Source organism: Gigantopelta aegis, chromosome 8 (genome assembly GCF_016097555.1).
Source record: "Gigantopelta aegis isolate Gae_Host chromosome 8, Gae_host_genome, whole genome shotgun sequence".
NCBI classification, from domain to species: domain Eukaryota; kingdom Metazoa; phylum Mollusca; class Gastropoda; order Neomphalida; family Peltospiridae; genus Gigantopelta; species Gigantopelta aegis.
Window position 1 is genome coordinate 52,481,588 of NC_054706.1, and position 20,767 is coordinate 52,502,354.

The 20,767-nt window shown below is 37.6% G+C and overlaps 1 protein-coding gene across 6 annotated transcripts in view; it reads right to left on the reverse strand.

Moving 5' to 3' along the window:
- Positions 1-20,767, reverse strand: part of LOC121378891 — a 171,012-nt gene that overhangs the window by 9,511 nt on the left and 140,734 nt on the right. For 4 of the 6 annotated variants that reach the window (XM_041507251.1, XM_041507254.1, XM_041507249.1 and 1 more), the window contains 7 exons: positions 18,228-18,376; positions 17,508-17,610; positions 12,825-12,901; positions 10,565-10,786; positions 9,712-9,838; positions 2,360-4,592; positions 1,673-1,737 (listed from right to left, as the gene is read on the reverse strand). In XM_041507251.1, the coding sequence (XP_041363185.1) occupies positions 1,716-1,737; positions 2,360-4,592; positions 9,712-9,838; positions 10,565-10,786; positions 12,825-12,901; positions 17,508-17,610; positions 18,228-18,376 (2,933 nt within the window). In that variant the 3' untranslated portion in view covers positions 1,673-1,715. The remainder of the gene's footprint in view (positions 1-1,672; positions 1,738-2,359; positions 4,593-9,711; positions 9,839-10,564; positions 10,787-12,824; positions 12,902-17,507; positions 17,611-18,227; positions 18,377-20,767) is intronic. The other 2 variants (XM_041507253.1, XM_041507252.1) reach the window with 2 other exon arrangements.

Here is a 20,767-nt window from a genome sequence, read left to right on the forward strand (position 1 = left end):
AATGAAATGAAATGATCTCATAATCTAGGAGTTAGACATATTGAAGGCAGAGAATCTCCCCATACGTTCATATTAAAAAAAAAAATTCCATAAAATATGAAATTTGGCATGAAGTATTTTTACAAATCTGTGAAAATATATTAATTGTTCTTCAAATTTTAATTTCATATGAGATGGTTACACAAGTATTTTTATTTTGGTGTAACAAATTTTGAAAAATGCATATTTGTAGTTGCTGGAATACTGCTAGATATGATAACGTAGCACTGACATCGACACGGTCTTCTGTTCAGGTAACTGAGATGTAGGCGAAAGTTTCCGTTACAATACCATAACTAGGATACTGCATGCAAATATTAAGAATTCCTTTGCCGTGAAACACGACAGATTTCAAATCTTGTTAAAAAGGACTTCATTTTAAATTATTTATAATTAATAACCTGATTTTAATTAATTGTCAATATTAGTGATGCTGTCTATTGTAAATGATTACTGACAAAAATCGCTCACAGAAGCACATCAAAAACTGCAGCACATGGTCAACAAATAGTAACTGAACTAGTTATTTATTTAGCACTGAAAAGTCAAACATGCAAGAGTTGGCTATTGGCAGAACATAAAAGTATATAAAACTGATTCATCTTAATTTGAGAGAGACATGTTTTCATTTAAAAAGTAGTTATTGATACAACAATGACCACATCTACACAAGTAAAACATTGTACTTGTTTTAATCTGAAGTTCTGTATACATGTAATGTGGAGAAATAAATCTAGTGATATCTAAAACTGACATTTTAAAATGTTAATGATTTGTTAAAAACATATATAATTAAAAAAAACCCAGACATTTACATTTGATAAATATTTTTCATTCATCAGCTACAACAAAAATTTGATCTCAAGATGGGCCCAGAACTTCCAAAATTTTAAAGTCAAAGTTTGTTTTGTTTAACAACACCACTAGAGCACAATGATTTTATTAATCATCGGCTATTGGATGTCAAACATTTCATCATTCTGACACGCAGTCTTAGAGAAAACATGCCACATTGTTTGCATTAGCAGCAAGAAATCTTTTATATGAACTTTACCACACAAGATGGCAAATATCACAGCTTTTGTTATATCAGTCGTGGAGCACCGATTGGAATGGCTTCACTGAGGAGATTTGATCCTGTGATCAAAGCACGTCAGGCAAACACTCTACCAAATGAGCTAGATCTTGACCCTTCCAAAATGTGAATACCATCGGTAGTATCAAAAATATATAGCCTACATATATAAATATTTCCAACTTGTACTAGCCACCAGAAAATCTATAAAATAATTGATAAATATTATTTTAAATACAAACTGTATAAGTTATATTTTAAATATCTAAAAATAAACTATCATTTTAAAAAAGTTGGGGGGGTTGGGGGGTTGGGGGAGGGGGGTTGGGGGAGAGGTGCATTTTAACACACTGAGAAATTGAGAACAATTTGCATTTCTATCCTCCATATTCATACAGAATAAAGATTTTTAAAATTATGAAGTTTTTTTTTTTTTATCCCCCTGTTTTTGTTCTGTACTATAACAAAAATAAATTAGGTTTATCTGATGCTGCAAGTTCTGCCAATATTTATTAATGTTTGTGACAAAGGCCATCACACAGTTATGCTGATACCTACCTACTGAGAATATCTGACCCGTTTATCCAGTCATGTCGTTCATCTAAGAGAAATCACAACAACCGCTAAAATGACAACTATCAACTATTAATGCCTGCTTTCCAGTAATGTGATTCAACATACAGAAACGTGCTTTTTCATATCTGCAATTTCACAAGTGGATTACTACACAAAAATTGAAGTTGTAAAAGTGTACTTTTAGTCTTGAAAACTTACCTTTGTTACTATCGGACAAAATGTCCAATATGACTATATTAATAAGGTAGTTATGCAGTTAGATAATAATGGTGGGTGAAAAAGCTAAAAAAGCTAAATAATAATAATAAATAAATAAATAAATAAGAAGAAATAAAGAAAAATAATGAAAAAAAAAAAGCCAAACTATTTATACAGTAGTTATGCAATTAGATAATAATGGTGCGTGGTAAAGCTAAAAAACAAACAAAAAAGAATAATAATAAATTTAAAAAAAAAAAAAATGAAATAAAGAAACATAAAGAAAAAAAAACCCCAACTAACATACATGTACACTATTGCTGTATATTAAAAAATATCAAATTTTTACTGAAATACATTTAACCATAATCATAAAATTACTAGTAGCCATTCCCCCATAAATAAAAAATGAATAAATTCTGAATTGTTTTTAAAAATAAAATGCCAAAAAATACACCTTCATTTACTTACTTCGAAACTTTGAAAAATTTCTTTGGCTTCTGGAGCCATCTTGAATCCAGAAAGCCTTTGCGAGAATGTTTCTTTTCATCTGATGGCGAGGTAGGTGCTCCTTCTCCCTCTGAGCTAGTCGAAGAGGGGCGGGGGGAGCTTGTGGAGCTCTTCTGTTTTCTATAGGAAATGCCTTCTACTTGAGTGTCCCACTCCGTTACATGACGTGAAACACCGAGATCAAATGACATGGACTGTTTACAAAGCACACCAATGGTCCCCATTTTCTTCTTGCCCCGCCGTTCGTGCAACCGTGGTGATAATGGTCTTGAGCCGCTTTTCTCTCCGGGAGAAGACGATTCTCGGAATGCCACCGTTTTCCCCGAATGAGCCCGGGGGGCTAATGCATGCTGCAGTGATGATGATGATGATGATGGTATGTCTTGAGACAGGGTTACGATTTCCTCAGGGTCGGGCCGCTTCCCCGATGATGATGATAATGTGGATGATGACGGCAGCGGTTTCGGCGCGTGTTCGCTCGTGGCACTGTAGGTGGCCGAGCGATCCCGCAGTGGCTCCTCGAATGACACCTGCCGCGCGGTGCCCAGGGCAGGCATGGATTGATGGTTGGTTGGGCTTATAGTTGAGTCTGGTTTCAGTGAGCTTGTTATCACAGAACTTGGTGGGTGTGTGGTCGTCACAGCCTGGGTGGTGGTGGTCGTCGTTACGAGGTACAGAGCGCCCAACTCGCACGACTGTCGCTGAGTTGGGGCTAAGGGTGTCCGTTCCGTTTTGCGTTTCTTCACTTCCGAGTCTGACATCGCCCGCTCGGGGACGCCCGTCAGGTTGGAAGAGTCGAAAACTTCGGTCATTTTCTTGACGTGTCCATCATTTGTTACATCTTTCAAGGGAGCAATTGTTTTATGATGGTCTGGTCCACTGGGAGAGGAGAGCTTGCGTACAATGTGCGAAACAAATTCGGACTGCGAGTGCGGTGACTCTGATCCGTGTAGCGACAGCGAGGAATTTGTTTTCGAAGATTCTACACTTCGGTTGGGTGTGCCCTCTCGTGATAGTCGCTTCACCATTGCTTGTACGTAAATTCCAGAGATATTCTCTTTGTCGTGTTTCCTCGATTTCTCTTCCTGTTTTTTATCATCTTTCATGATATATTTTTGTATTATGCGCTGCGCATATATAGAATGGCCACTGCGGTACCGCTGGCTTTCCTCCAGGAGTTCTGCGGCAGGTTTCAATCGTTTCACGGCAGACACCACCCCGACGTGCAGTGTGGGGCTGGGTGTGTGCCGAAACTCGTACGACTTGCGAGTTGTTTCCTTGTGTTCCTGAGAGTGTTTCCCACCATCATCATCATGCTTATGTTTCTGAATCTCGTCCACACTGTGTGAGCGGGTGCTCAGATCCAACGGGACGTGTAAAACGGGGGAATGTGTCACTGGTGCGCTTTGTGGGGGTATAGGTGGCTTGCAGGTGGGGTCGGATTTTGATTTAGGTTTCGGAGAGGTGCACCTGCCTATGTCAGAAGAGTCCTGCGTTCGACTCCTACCACCTCCGTACTTGCGAGGAATTCTAGATTTCATTGCAGGACTCGGAACTTTCTTTACGTCCGTGGTATCTCTAATTTGTTCGGTTGCGTCGGATACAGAATCACTCTGCACTTCTTGTTGATATGAATCTACTTCGTCAGACTCTGTACATTTCATCACAGTTTCGGTTGGGGAATATTCGTCATCGACAATTGGCGCAGATTTTACAAGCTTGGGTTTGTCCAAACTTCTAACCTGCTCTGGAATGAGTTTCTTGGGGGTCTCAGTTCTGGGTTTTTCTGTCTTTTTTTCAAAAGAGTCGTCCTTATGCTCGGTGTCTTCGGGCCGACTCTGTTTTTTTGGTTCTGTGTCTAGAGTGGGAGACCCCTTCTCCACTCCAGAGACATCATCTTTGCCCTGTGATGGTGGTTGTTCCTTCGGAGGTAGAGAAACCCGGGCAGACGGCAGACTTGGAGTCGTCTGGTCATCGTCGTCTTGAACTGCAGTCTTGCGTTCCAAGCTCTTCTTCTTCCCCATCTTCTTAGTTACAGTGCCGCTTTGGTCTCTTGAAACTTTTTCTGTACGCCCTAATGCTACGTCGGTCGTCCTGGAATGAGTGATGCCATTTGTGTCAGCAGGTGACATTGTACCACCAGATACCTGGTCAGCTTCTTGTCTCTCTTCTACCTTTTCAGGTTCTTCCAAATCTGAATTAACACAAAGAAGAAATCATTACAAATGCTACCAATTATTACAATCCTCCCCCTTACCTCAATTTTAACATTAAAAAAACACAAAATTAATACAACATACATTCAACAATTCAACCTATTTTACACAGAAAGCACTCTATTAATTTGAACATTCATTTAAAAATATAGATTATCACACACATAAGGGCGCAGTTAAAGTAAGTTTAATATTTACTATTTTGCTATGTAATTTTTAAAAGTGGAACATTATTTGGAAAAAATAAAAAATAAAATAAAAGAATTTTAAAAAAGCAGGTAAAAACAAAAAGGTAAAATTAAAGAAATCTAAGCCTGGATGAACTTAAGATTGTTTTAGAATGTTAACATATACAATAAAATGTGTAAACCAACCAATCAAATCGCGTAGACAACAGTAGTAACTTGTGGTTAATCAATACACCTCTTTCTCATTCCACTGCGCATGTGCCCGTTGCGGAGTTACTCAAGGACGCAAACCGCGAGATTTCGCGAGATCTCGCCAAAATAGACCTATCTGCAAATTGGGGGGCAAAAGCAATGGGAGGCCACGACCATTGTTCAATTATTAACTGTTCCAATCGCATATGTCCGGGAAATTCGTTATCCTTCCATCGATATCCAGCCAATGGATATCGGAAATGTTTGTGGGTAATCGTTTCACGTAGAAAACGATTTTAATGTTACTCTAAGTACGAGGGTTTGTTCTGTACATTTTGTAGGAGGGAAGCCAGTGAACGCATAAGGGACCAAAACCTTACCGGTTCTGTACAGGACGTTCCTACACAGGGCGGTCTAGTATACTTAGATATGGTGGAAAACACATTAACAGTAAAGAAAATAAATATATATTTTGTATATAAAGAAAATATATGTATATTTCGAATTATACTCAATAAAATATATAACGTGGCGTGTGTAAATATAAAAAAAAATATATGTAGTCAGGACAGCTATGTACAGAACGTTCCTATACAGGGCGGTCTAGTATTCTCTACTTAGATATGGTAGTAAACAGTAAAGAAAATAAATAAATATATATTTTGTATATACAGAAAATATATGTTTTATTTCGGACAATACTCAACAGAATATATAGATATATATATATATATATATATATATATATATATATATATATATATATATATGAACTTTTAATGTTATTATTACTCAGTGTGTTTCAAATTTAATTATAAGTATTGTCTGTTATTACTTTTACGTTCATCTAGGTATGAACAAAAAAATCATCCGCAAACTTACGTGAGAACGGCTTCGCTGATTCACACAATTTACGGATGATTTATTTTGTTCATACCCCGATGAACGTAAAAGAAATAACAGACACTCCTTAAATAATAATAATAATAATAATGATATATGAATATATATAGAGTGATGACGGATGTGTACAGGACGTTCCTACACAGGTCCGTCTAGTATTTTATATACTTAGATATGGTGGAAAACACATTAACAGTAAAGAAAATAAATATATTTTGTATAATACCCAATGCGTTCATGTTGACACTGTATAAAAATGTGTGTATGGGTAAACAGAACGGCACCTACCTTCAACCCCCCCCCCTCCCCTCAAATCCCCCTTTTTTTAAATTCCCACTTTATGGATATACATGTAACAGCATAAAATCAATTCCTTTTTTTAACTTTTCCCAATTAGATAGACACTAAGAAAAATGCAACAAAACACCTTCTGATATATATATATATATATATATATATATATATATATATATATATATATACAGTCAAACCTGTCCTAGCGGCCACCTGTACTCAGCGGTCACCTGCCTTAAGCGGCCACTTTTTTCCTCCCAAAAGATTTATAATGTAAATGCACCTGTAATAAGCGGTCACCTGTCTAACGCGGCCAGCGGCCACCTAAATCGGATCCCAAATCGCTAAAATACCTGCATTAAGCGGCCACAGTAAAGTTTTACTCTTATATAAAAGGGATATTTTAACAACAGCGATAAGGTGCAGCAAATAACTGATCTTCACACCTTCAGGAATACTAGTACCCATTCAGTCCCGACATCTCCACTGTGTATCAATTAAGGAAGTATGAATCTGACATGCATCTAATTGCCTCTGGGCAGGCTACGCTTGACATTTGTATATTCACTTACTATAACAATACATCGCATGAAGTCGGAATTAAATAATTAAATGGAAAAGAAAACAAAATTGTGGAGAACGGTTAATTTAAAATATTCTATTTGCATTATTTCTGAAGGAGACAACATGTCAAAAGTTGATTTATAGTCAACTATGAAGCACAAATCCGTTAATTAGCAGTACAGACGGTAAAACAAGAAACAACAAAAAATGTTTTAAAGACTATATATGTGGCAACCTGTACTCAGCGGCCACCTGTCTTAATCGGCCACGTTTATCTACTCCCTTGTGTGGCCGCTTAAGACAGGTTTGACTGTGTATATATATATATATATATATATATATATATATATATATATATATATATCTCTCTATATATCTATCTATATATATCTCTCTGTGTCTCTCTCTGTGTCTCTCTCTCTATACTCTCTCTCTCTCTCTCTCTCTATCGATCGATGCCATAACCTATGCCATAACCTATGGAATCTGTCAACTGTTTTGTTTATACTTTTTACGAGATAGTCTTTTAATCTGGCGTTATCAAAACCCTCGGGTACGAGTCGCAGAGATTTTGTCCAAGTTGTTGCACTGCTTTTTAAAGGGACATTCCCGAGTTTGCTGCAATTTTTAAGATGTTATTGACTAACAGAGACTTTTTAATGATTGTAATTACATATCAAATATATTTTTCTGCATAAAATATCAGTGGCTGTATATTAAACATGTTTCTGATCGTTCTAATATTTGTACTATGTTAAATTTCATCTTATTTCCTAAAATATTGTTTTTTCTTATGTACGAAGTTATTTGAAGACAAAATCCAGTCTGGGCTTCTTACAAATATTAAGACGATCAGAAACACATTGAATATACAGACACTGGTATTCTAAACAGGAAAATATATTTAATATGTAAATTTAATCGTAGAAATATTTTATTAGTCGGAAACATCTTACAATGCAGCAAACTCAGGAATGTCCCTTTAATTTGAACCATTCCGCTGTAAATTTCAGGGGACCGTTTTCTACGGCCATTATACCATCTAATTCGAAATATGTACATGTTAGTTGCCAAAGTTTAAAAGTCTCCTACGAAGCTACTCAAGTCACCCATAACAACCTGTCTGTCACGCCCCCCAATTTGTAAATAGACTAGTTTCAGTCTATTTTGTCAAGGGACGTTACTCTTCGCGCGCATGCGCAATAGGAATGCGAAATACCTCTATTAACGAAAACATTATGGACATGTATACTATCACCTTTTACCCTTAAAGTAAATCAGAAAAAAAAGGGAGTTAAGCTGTTGATTTTAGACTTAATGGGAAGTCTTTGAATACCTTAATTCCAGAAATAAATTATTATCTTATTTTTAGTAGGAGCCCATACATGTTTTAAGCACATTTAGTAGCTGGTACACTGATAATTATACATGTAGTTCAAATTAAATTAGAGGAATTTACTGCCTGGACAGATGAAACAACATTTTATGACAACAAACATTATCACATTTATCAACAATGGCAGGAGTCAATGGTAGCATTAAAATTGATATTAAAAGTTGGGTGAACTTTGACCCAGTGAAATGCTATTTGGTATACTGCTACCCATAGGGAGATATTTTTAAACTGACAATGTTGATCAACAGTCTATGCAGCCAAAGGTGATAATTTAAAAACATTCAACATAATAATAAAAAAAACACCCAGATACATTATATACCTTTAACAAACCAATGCATTATGTTATGTGCACATATAAATACAATACTGTACATATCCAAACAAATATAAATACTAATTCTACAATATTTTTGGAGGTCACAACAATTTATTTACTGTAATGCCTTTACCTTTGATTTTCTTTTTCCTGGGGTATGCATTAAAATGATGGAACATAAATTAGTGAATACATTTATAAAAATACCACAGAAACCATAAAATGTAACTTTATTAAATTTGTGATATGAACATTTAGCCAACTGAAATAATTTATGAAATGAGTTACATATTGAGTACAAGGAAATACAGTTTTAGTATCATAAAAAATATTTGCATTTACCAGGTTAATCAATGGTTATTACTCGGTATCTAACACAATTTTTCTCCACGACTGGTATAACAAAGGCCGTGGTATGTGCTATCCTGTCTATGGGATGGTGCATATAAAAGATCCCTTGGTGCTAATCGGAAAGAATAGCCCATGATGTGGTGACAGCAGGTTTTCTCTCTCAATATCTGTGGTCCTTAACCATATATCCGACGCCACATAACTGTAAATAAAATGTGTTGAGTGCGTAGTTAAATAAACCATTTCCTTCCTAACACAATTTGTCTGGCAAATGAGAGAAGAAAATGCACTGCTGCCACATGGTTACTCTTATCAGTTAGCAACCATTTGTTTATATAACACTCTACAACATACAAGGGGCGGGATGTAGCTCGGTGGTAAAGCATTCACTTGATACACGATTGGTCTGGGATCGATCCCCACCGGTGGGTCCATTGGGTTATTTCTCATTCCAGCCAGTGCACCACAACTGGCAAATCAAAGGTCGTGGTATGCGCTATCCTGTATGTGGGATGGTGCATATAAAAGATGCCTTGCTACTAATGGAAAAATATAGCAGGTTTCCTCTCTATGACCATGTTTGACATCCAATAGCTGATGATTAATAAATCAATGTGCTCTAGTACCGTCATTAAACAAAACAAACTTCTTCCAGCCAGTGCACCACAACTGGCAAATCAAAGGACGTGGTATGCACTATCCTGTCTGTGGGATGGTGCATATAAAAGATCCCTTGAAATTCCAGTTGTTGAACACTAATGGTAAAGGCAAAAAACCAACAACATTGTTTATCCAATGAGTGATACACCCATGGTAAGCAATGCTACCAATGGGAATACATCCCACTCCATTCATGTTTAATACGGAATGTGATTGTGTTTTTCTCTCACCTGTAATTAAGGGAAGATCCGTTAATTTATCTGGTGGTTCACGGTCACCTGCGGCTGCCTCTGTCTCTTTCACACTAACAAACGTCTCGGTGGGTGGATGTTCAGCCGATTCCTGCGGAACGTCAGGCTGTGTGCGAAACATAAACTTCAAAATTATTCTATTCAGATATACAGTAAGTAATCAAGTACTACAGGCTGTGCATTTAGCAGGATTCTGTCCTACAAATCCCAGATTTTGGGTCAAAAGCATACGATTATGAAATGGAATCCCAAAATTCTATATTATAACATTTCACAATCCCAGTGGGATCCTTTTTAAAAATCCCCAAATTCAATGACTGAACTATTTGTATAACATGCAAAGTATTTAATATTCAAAATATCTTCTCTGAAATAAGCATCTAAATTTGTTAACATTTTATTATTAAAATAAGGCTCAAAACACGCATAAGACATCACGCTTTGGTGTTTACCATCACGAAAATCGGAAACATGAGGATGTGAAGACTAGACAGTTATGAAACCATTTTGTTTTTGTCTCATATTCACAAGCAAAGTTATAGATATAAACATGTAACTTGTCACGTGAAATTTAATAAGAATGCTCTCTGAATGCTCAGTACCAATGATTATTTATACTCACTACCTTTCCCACCAAAAAAAACCACTTATGTGTTTTGGCACTCACTATTTTGTCGAAGTGCCCACTAGTTTTATTAATGATGACTATTTTTTACCAATTTGTAGAAATTCTCACCACTGCTCACACATTGTAGCACCACTCACTATATTATCTCCATGCTCACCATTCTGTACCACTGCTCACTACTGTGTGTGAATGCTCACCACTCACCACTTGCACAGTGGAGCTCTGTCCCCCACTGAATGTGTTCCAGCGCCGGACGGTCCCAGGGTGTCTCTTGGCATCACGCGCGTGAAGCTGGTGGAGCTCTGTCTCGCGGCGCGCGATGTCGGCCTGCAGCATCAGATTGTTCACCTCCTGTAGCAGCAGCTGGCGCTTGATCTCCATTATCTCCTTGTTACGCTGCAGATGACTCAGGCGCAGGTTGTTCATCTATGACCAAAACGAATAGCGATATGTTAGTTAAATAGAAGTTTAAAAGTTTGTTTTGTTGTAGCATACTGATGTGTTAATCATCAGCTATTGGATAATTCTGTCACAATCTTTAATAATTAAAGTTTGTTTTGTTTAACAACACCACTAGAGCATTATTGATTTATTAATCATCAGCTATTCAGGAAAGGCGAATGATCACTCCTGCTCCCCACCACACTCGCCTGGAAAGTCTTATGTAGTCTGCAGCGGAAATCGGACATATTTTTTTAATTAGTAGCAAGATATCTTTTATATGCACTTTTTCATAGACTGGACAGCACATACTTTTGGTTGGATATATAGTGGTTGGAATGGGAAAAAACCTTATGGGTCTACTAAGTGGTACATTCCTAAGACCTAGCCAGCTCAGACAAGTGCTCCACGAATGAGCTAAATCTCATCCCAAGATCATATGCTAGACAACTACTACTAGCTACTGACTAGACAGTGTGCTGGGGTGTCATAAACCAAACATTCCTTTCTTTCCATTAGCAAAAGTATGTTTCTTTACAAGTACGGGTCTAACAGTCAGGGTCAACACTCGCTCTCAAGGTTAAAACCCAGCAATTATTGGAACAAACCACACACAACTTGAACTTTTAAGAAAAATTATTTGGGAAAGTTTTTAAAAATATTTTTTTAAACTCCTCTTCAAGAGTACACAATACTTTAAACTGATTAAGCAAGGAAAGAAAATTTGCTTCCACAGCAGTAAGAAAAGTGGAGCCAGCGTGGAGGTAATTAAAGTTCAGTCTCGGAGTGGTTGTCTGGTAAATAGCACCTGCTTGTGATGGGCAGCCATCCAACTAGAGCTCATTGCTGGTATTTATACATGGCAAGTTACCTACGATACCTTCTCTCTGTGGCTGTAGCAAGATGCTGGTATTTATACATTACAAGTTACCTATGATATCGTCTGACTATGGCTGTAGCAAGATGCAGGTATTTCTACATTACAAGTTACCTACAATACATTCTCTCTATGACTGTAGCAAGATGAAATACAGGGTCATGTAATATTTTTGTTGGTGCCAGTGACACTGTGGTTGAGCCATCAAGCTCCAAGGTGGGAGGTTCTGGGTTCGTATCCCAGTACCAGTGTCATCCAGAGATACTTTATAGCTAAATAGTGATGTGTAAGATACCTACAGTACACCACCTTTTCTGTTATAAATTACTAACCATTAAGGTTATTTCTTATGCGGGAAACGGGGAGGATGACAGTTGTCTCTTCCCAAAAACATAAAAAAGTGTCCTTTTGGTCAAGTTTACGTTGCTGAGCCCTGAGTCTGTGTTTACTGCCCCTAGTTATGGATTAGTATGGCCATGACACACCCAATAGCCGATATGTATTTTTGTGCTGGGGTGTCGTTAAACATTCCTTCATTCCTTCATTCATTCAGTGTGGCCCTAACGTCTGTCTGTGATAAAGTTCATATAAAGGATTCTTTGCTGCTAATGGAAAAATGTAGCTGGGCTGCATTCAACCAGCAGAAAAACGTCCGCTAGACTGGTTTATGCGCTTCACGTTAAACCAAATGGCCACGTCGGGAACCAATCAAATAGTTTGCGAACGTTAGTGAAATGTTTGCTGGTTGAACTTGGGACTGGTATCTTCTAGGACTGTATGTCAGAATTATCCAACAGTCAATGACTAATAAATCAATGTCCTCTGTTATAATCAGAGATAAAAATGTCATTGGGATGAAAAAGCAGAAAAGCTTTACAAAGACTTAGAATTTTTCATCAACGGAAAAGGACAGAAACAGCTTTTGGGTGAGTGATGCCAAATCCAGCAAGAGTATGTTCCGAGGGGGTTTTACCCACCCCCACGCCTGCACAAGCAAATATATATTTTTTCAATATACATGTATTTTTTGGAGGAGCATGACTCTACCCCACCTCCCCTGCAGAAATTTCTGCACACTCACCTGTCCAGAATCACAATTTTTTTTACCTCTGTATAATAATAATTTATATTATGAGAATAATTTACCTGTACTTGTAGTTGCATTGCCTGGCTATACAGCTTCTCGAAGTTGTGCAGTGCTGTTGATTTTAGAGTCACTTCCTCTGTTGACAACAAAAAAATAAACTTTAAACACATTTTTAACAATACAAAATGTAAAATGAAATAAAAATATTAATTTTTTCTTTTTTCTGTTTGAATCACTTTAGTTTTTGTGTCTTTTAAAATTAGCAATGTCTTGTAGCCATTTTAGGCCCATTTTGACAGTCAGTTTATGGAATTAATTTTACCATGTTAGCTCTATTTATGGGGGCGTATGAAGACTTGTTACCCATGATGCAGTCCCGCAGTTGTTTAAGTTTGAGTTGAGCTATTTAATTTAATTCTATTTTTTGAAAGTCCCAGGTTAGATTTGATTGAAGAGATTTCCTGTACTAAAGTCTCAATAATTGTTTTAAGCTGTCTGACTTCAGTTTGGGTGGAGGTTTTCAGTTTTTTAGCATAAGTTATATTGCTGTTGACTTTTTCGGCGGGTTTTGGTAGTGGCATAGATTTTTGCTGCAGCTTATTAGTTTGGTCCCTACAGTTGTTGAGCTGCCGGAACGCTTTTTGATAATACTGACACAGGGTTTTCGCGAGCTCCTAACAAGTTTTTGGACAGAACAGTGGCAAGTTGGTAGTTTGTGGTGGTTGCAGCATTTTGATGCATTATGTTCCCACTGCTGACAGTGGTGGCATTTACTTGGTTTAATTTCGAAAGGAATGAGAGAGTACTGGCATCCTTGTACACGAATCTATTGGTCATCGTTTTTGGTGTTGGCGTTTATTTGTAAGTATCCGTTTCAGATGAGGGTTGTCTTTTTTAAGCATGGTCAATGAGGTGGCCTCTGCTGATGTTGGATAGAGTTTGGCCAGCCATGTGTTGTTTGGTTGGGCACAGGCCTCTGTTACTGCAACTGGGTGGTTATGGTTGGTTGAATTCCGAATTGGTTGTTAAGTATTCCTGTATGTGACTGACCTGTTTGTGATGCCATGGTGTTTGGTTGTTGAGTATTCCTGTATGTGAATGATCTGTTTGTGATGCCATGGTGTTTGGTTGTGAAGTATTCCTCTATGTGAATGACCTGTTTGTGATGTCATGGTGTTTGGTTGTGAAGTATTCCTGTATGTGAATGACCTGTTTGTGATGTCATGGTGTTTGGTTGTGAAGTATTCCTGTATGTGAATGACCTGTTTGTGATGTCATGGTGTTTGGTTGTGAAGTATTCCTGTATGTGAATGACCTGTTTGTGATGTCATGGTGTTTGGTTGTGGAGTATTCCTGTATGTGAATGACCTGTTTGTGATGTCATGGTGTTTGGTTGTGAAGTATTCCTGTATGTGACTGACCTGTTTGTGATGCCATGGTGTTCGTTTACTGACCTGTTTGTGATGCCATGGTATTTGGTTGTGAAGTATTCCTGTATGTGAATGACCTGTTTGTGATGTCATGGTGTTTGGTTGTGAAGTATTCCTGTATGTGACTGACCTGTTTGTGATGCCATGGTGTTCGGTTACTGACCTGTTTGTGATGCCATGGTATTTGGTTGTGGAGTATTCCTGTATGTGAATGACCTGTTTGTGATATCATGGTGTTTGGTTGTGAAGTATTCCTGTATGTGACTGACCTGTTTGTGATGCCATGGTATTTGGTTGTGGAGTATTCCTATATGTGAATGACCTGTTTGTGATGTCATGGTGTTTGGTTGTGAAGTATTCCTGTATGATACTGACCTGTTTGTGATGCCATGGTGTTCGGTTACTGACCGGTTTGTGATGCCATGGTATTTGGTTGTGGAGTATTCCTGTATGTGAATGACCTGTTTGTGATGTCATGGTGTTTGGTTGTGAAGTATTCCTGTATGTGACTGACCTGTTTGTGATGCCATGGTATTTGGTTGTGGAGTATTCCTATATGTGAATGACCTGTTTGTGATGTCATGGTGTTTGGTTGTGAAGTATTCCTGTATGATACTGACCTGTTTGTGATGCCATGGTGTTCGGTTACTGACCTGTTTGTGATGCCATGGTATTTGGTTGTGGAGTATTCCTGTATGTGAATGACCTGTTTGTGATGTCATGGTGTTTGGTTGTGAAGTATTCCTGTATGTGACTGACCTGTTTATGATGCCATGGTGTTCGGTTACTGACCTGTTTGTGATGCCATGGTATTTGGTTGTGAAGTATTCCTGTATATGACGCCATGGTATTTGGTTGTGAAGTATTCCTGTATGTGACTGACCTGTTTGTGATGCCATGGTATTTGCAGAGTATGACAAATATTTTGAAAAGTCACTAGCCACAGGGCTAGTAGGTTTGTGAAAACCACTAGCCCACCAAGATAAAGCACTAGCCCAAATTCCTGATCAGTTATAACTGGATTTTTATATATTTTTTGTAACATTACACATTTACGAGTATAACAGTAAAATAAAACAAACACTTAAATCATGTTGTAACTTTCACTTTTGTGTCGTGTTGTATGTTTGGTTTTTTGTCAAGTGTGATCCATCGTCATTGTTCTGTTTTCGCTCTTGCCCTCCCCCCGGGGAAAAATAATTGAGCAAACTCATGGTTGATATCTAAACCCACTATCAAAATAATTAAATTTAAATGAGGGTACGATAGTGTGACACACGGTAATAGATGGTTCAGTGTATTTGGTAATGGGTTATACATTTAGGGCCCTACTATTTATGTCGCCAGGAACGGTGATGTCAATTGCTCAAATACAGGGCATTATCCCGTGTCAGACCAATATCAAAAGAATATAACGGCGACATCTAATCTGTTGTTAATTGATGAACAAAAAAGATATCATCTTGTATTGACAGCTGTGACACATTATCCAGACCGCTACATGTAATAGGCCAAGCAGAGTCATTGCATGTGTGGTTACCATTAAAGTAAATTGTTTTCCTGATTGCCGATAACCACATGTCAGCGAAGTGTTAAATTAGAAAACAATAGGTAAATAAAACAAACACTGAAATTCAAAGCATGACTGGGGTTTACTTGATTGAGATTAACCTGTCATCGCAATTGCTGATTTCCAAGTTCTTAGCCTAAAACATATACATGTGCGAGATTAACTACCACGTGACGTGTCCAACCAATCAAAACATGCATGTCATTAGACTTATTTCCTGTGCCAGAAACTTGAAAGGGAAAAGTAAACAATGCATGCTGTAACTGTGGCGATGTAGAGATAGCATGTTACTGCAGTTTGCAGACCTAGTTCAAGTGGATTATTATTATATACTGATTGCGTTGTTGATATTATTCGATGACAAATGTCACAATCAAATTTATTAAACGAAATTTCAGCCGAGAGAAAAAGAAAAAAACCCCTAAAACATGACTAAGTGATAAGGAGGGGGGTGGAAACCACTAGCACTGCGGGCTAGTGGTTTTGTGTTTCTCACTAGCCCGAATTTAAAAACCACTAGCCACGGGCATCGGGCTAGCGGATTTGTCGAACTCTGGTATTTGGTTGTGAAGTATTCCTGTATGTGACTGACCTGTTTGTGATGCCATGGTATTTGGTTGTGAAGTAGTCCTGTATGTGACTGACCTGTTTGTGATGCCATGGTATTTGGTTGTGAAGTAGTCCTGTATGTGACTGACCTGTTTGTGATGCCATGGTGTTTGGTTTTGAAGTATTCCTGTATGTTACTGACCTGTTTATGATGCCATGGTGTTCGGTTGTGAAGTATTCCTGTATGTTATTGATCTGTTTGTGAGGCCTGCACCATAGTGTTTGATTGTGAAGTATTCCTGTATGTCACCGACCTGTTTGTGATGCCTGAACCATGGTGTTTGATTGTGAAGTATTCCTGTATGTAATTGACCTGTTTGTGATGCCTGCACTATGGTGTTTGGTTGTGAAGTATTCCTGTATGTAACTGACCTGTTTGTGATGCCATGGTGTTTGGTTGTGAAGTATTCCTGTATGTCAATGACCTGTTTGTGATGCCTGCACTATGGTGTTTGGTTGTGAAGTATTCTTTTATGTAACTAACCTGTTTGTTATACCTGTGTCATGGTGTTTGGTTGTGAAGTATTCCTGTATGTAACTAACTTGTTTGTTACGCCTGTCCCATGGTGTTTGGTTGTGAAGTATTCCTGTATGTCACTGACCTGTTTGTGATGCCTGCGCCATGGTGTTTGGTTGTGAAGTATTCCTGTATGTCACTGACCTGTTTGTGATGCCTGTGTCATGGTGTTTGGTTGTGAAGTATTCCTGTATGTCACTGACATGTTTGTGATGCCTGTGCCATGGTGTTTGGTTGTGAAGTATTCCTGTATGTCACTGACCTGTTTGTGATGCCTGCGCCATGGTGTTTGGTTGTGAAGTATTCCTGTATGTCACTGACCTGTTTCTGATGCCTGCGCCATGGTGTTTGGTTGTGAAGTATTCATGTATGTCACTGACCTGTTTGCGATGCCTGTGCTATGGTGTTTGGTTGTGACGTATTCATGTATGTCACTGACCTGTTTGTGATGCCTGCACCATGGTGTTTGGTTGTGACATATTCTAATATCTTACTGACCTGTTTGTGAGGCCTGCACCATGGTGTTTGGCTGTGAAGTATTCCTGTATGTCACTGACCTGTTTGTGATGCCTGTGTCATGGTGTTTGTTTGTGAAGTATTCCTGTATGTCACTGACCTGTTTGTGATGCCTGCACCAGCATAATTCTCATCTGCTCCACCAAATCCATCAGCTGAACGTTCACCGACTCTTCACCCTCGATACTCTGCCACTTGCCAATCTGTAACAGAAGAACATTAAACTGGTCACAACACATTCACTGGCAAGGTGGTTCATCGGACTGTTATCCCAGATAGTTATAGATGGGCCACTCTAGCAAGTATTCCATCAGTTGATAGACTGCTATAAAATACTGACTGAAATCAATTTTGGGTTATTTTAATTTAGGTTCAGTCTCATGAACCTGGTGAACAAAACATTGATAAAGACACAAAAACTAATGAAATTCAAAATGAATAATTTTAAACAAATTAAAAAAACAAACAAATTAATATTCACATTCTTTTCTTTTTTTTGGTATATTTGCATGTAATATTTTGTTAGGTCATTCAGTAAGTCAAATGTCCATGCTTCTATACTTTTAATGAACAATTTTGGTAGGTCAATCTTTGTACTAAAATGCCTTTTATTTAATGAACAAAATTTGGTAGGTTAATATCTGTGCCAATTTGTCTCTAGTCTAATGAAACAATTTTAGAAGGTCAATCTCTGTGCTAATATGCCTTTAATGAACACATTTTAATAGGTAATTGTTTTTTGCTAATATGCCTTTAATGAACAAAATTTGGTAGGTCGATCTCTGTACTAATATGCCTTTTATTTAATGAACAAACTTACAGCAGCTATCTCCATGCTTTCAGCAAGCTTCTCGCCAAAGATCTCCAACTGTTGAATCTTCTCCTCCATGTCTGTCACTGTCGTCTCCAGCTGGCCCACTGACACTGGTAATGGCCGGCCACTCGCTGCATGCTCTGTCCGGTACTTGGCTGTGGAATACACAGAGGATTCGTCACGAGTGGTTTTTAATATGGAAAGTGGGGGTTTTAATATACATGTATTTTAATATGGACAACATCAACCAAGTCTGAGTGTTTTTTAATATGAAAAATAGCAACCAAGAGGTTTTTTTAATATGGAAAATATCAACCAAGTTTAAGTGTCTTTTAATATGGAAAATATCAACCAAGTTTGAGTGTTTTCAATATAGAAAATATCAACAGAGTCTGTGTTAATTGGTATTTGTCTAGGTTGATATTTTACATATAAAAAAAAACACGAGTTGCAAATTCTATTTATCTTATAACATTTCTAAATTGATATTTTGTAAATCACAGTTTTAAAGTCACTTTCATCGGTAATATGACATCACAATTGGCAAAATTGTAGTCATACACTTTAACTAAATCTGAACAAAATATTACCCTAAATTTCACAGGTTTTGTTGGCTTGTAAAATTAACATTTTAATTTGATATTTCGTAAATCACAGTTTTAAGGAAGGAAGGAAAGTGTTTTATTTAACGACACACTCAACACATTTTATTTACAGTTATATGGCGTCAGACATTGGTTAAGGACCACACAGATATTGAGAGAGGAAACCTGCTGTCACCACTTCATGGGCTACTCTTTTTGATTAGAAGCAAGGGATCCTTTATATGCACCATCCCACAGATAGGGTAGTACATACCACAGCCTTTGTTACACCAGTTGTGGAGCACTGGCTGGAACGAGAAATAGCCCAATGGGTTGGCACAGTTTTATAGTTGTTTTCATCTGTAATATGACATCATCATGAATGTTGTTTGGCGTCATCCACTTTAACTAAATTTTATCAAAATGTTATTCTCAGGTGTACAGGGCCCCGACGCCCCATTCCATAAAGCGATCTTAGCCCTAAGATCACCGTAACTGCACAGCTAAGATATGCACTTAGGTGCTCTTAGTGCTAAGATCGTTTTGTGGAACGGGGCCCTGGTCTTGTTGGCTTATAAACAAGTGATAATAATCTATAGGATTTATACACCAAAATATCAAATGGGTTTATGACATGTATACTATGGGTTATTACATGTAACGTGTTATATTTTAGAAGCATAACAAAAATGAATGGCCTTATGTTTAAAATTTCAAAATGAAAATCCTGTTCCCTAATTGCTAACCTAAAGGTATACTATTATCCTACTTTATAACAGAGATTCATTGTTGGCATCAAAACAAATTTAGTTTTTATAACATATTATCTAGTATTTCTGAAGCCAAAATATCTTCATATTTAAACTGTAGGAGTTATATAAATTGCTTTGTAGGTTTTTTCTCAATCTTTGTGTTTACAGATTTGTTGAAGGAGCTGATTAGAACTATAACTCCTGTAGTTTAAAACGGGGAAAATGACTGAATGGATGTCAGTGTCAGTATCATCTTGTCAGATAGTGTGTTTACAATGATGAGAAAGTGTTTATTAACAGAAGACATTAGTAAGATAGCAGAGTGTTTATAAAGTGATATCATCACAGGGTAAAGTGTTACTGACACTGTATTCCACAAGCTTGTAATCGTAAGCCAGGAAATGAAGGTATCATTTGTTGTTGTGCAGTATGTGCCAGCTGCTATTTTTGTTTCATTACACAGGCCCAGTGGTAAAGCATTCACTTGATGCACGGTCGGTTTGGGATCAATCCCCGTCAGTGGGCCCATTAGGCTATTTCTTGCTCCAGCCAGTGCACCACGACTGGTATATCAAAGGCCATGGTATGTGTTATTCTGTCTGTGGGATGGTGCATATAAAAGATCCCTTGCTGCTAATCGGAAAGAGTAGCCCATGAAGTGGCGACAGCAGGTTTTCTCTCTCAATATCTGTGTGGTCCTAAACCATATGTCTGACGCCATATAACCGTAAATAAAATGTGATGAGTGTGTCGTTAAATAAAACATTTCCTTCCTTCATTACAGTGCACCATGACTGGTACCAATGTATCAAAGGCTGTGGTATGTGTTATCCTGTCTGTGGGATGGTGCATATAAAAGATCCTTTGCTACTAATGGTTTCCTCTCTAAGACTATATGTAAAAATTACCAAATGTTTGACATCCAATAGCTGATGATTAATAAATCAATGTGCTCTAGTTTCTCCACTTGGTCTATCAAGATAATGTTATATTTTGTCCAGTTTGACCAAGCACATGTTTAAAAAGGAAGGAAAAAGGAAATGTTTTATTCAACGATGCACTCGACACATTTTATTTATATTTATATGGCATCAGACATACAGTTAAGGACCACACAGATATTGTGAAAGCAAACCCGCTGTCACCACTTCTTGGGCTACTCTTTTTGATTAGCAGCAAGGGATCTTTTATATGCACCATTTCACACAGG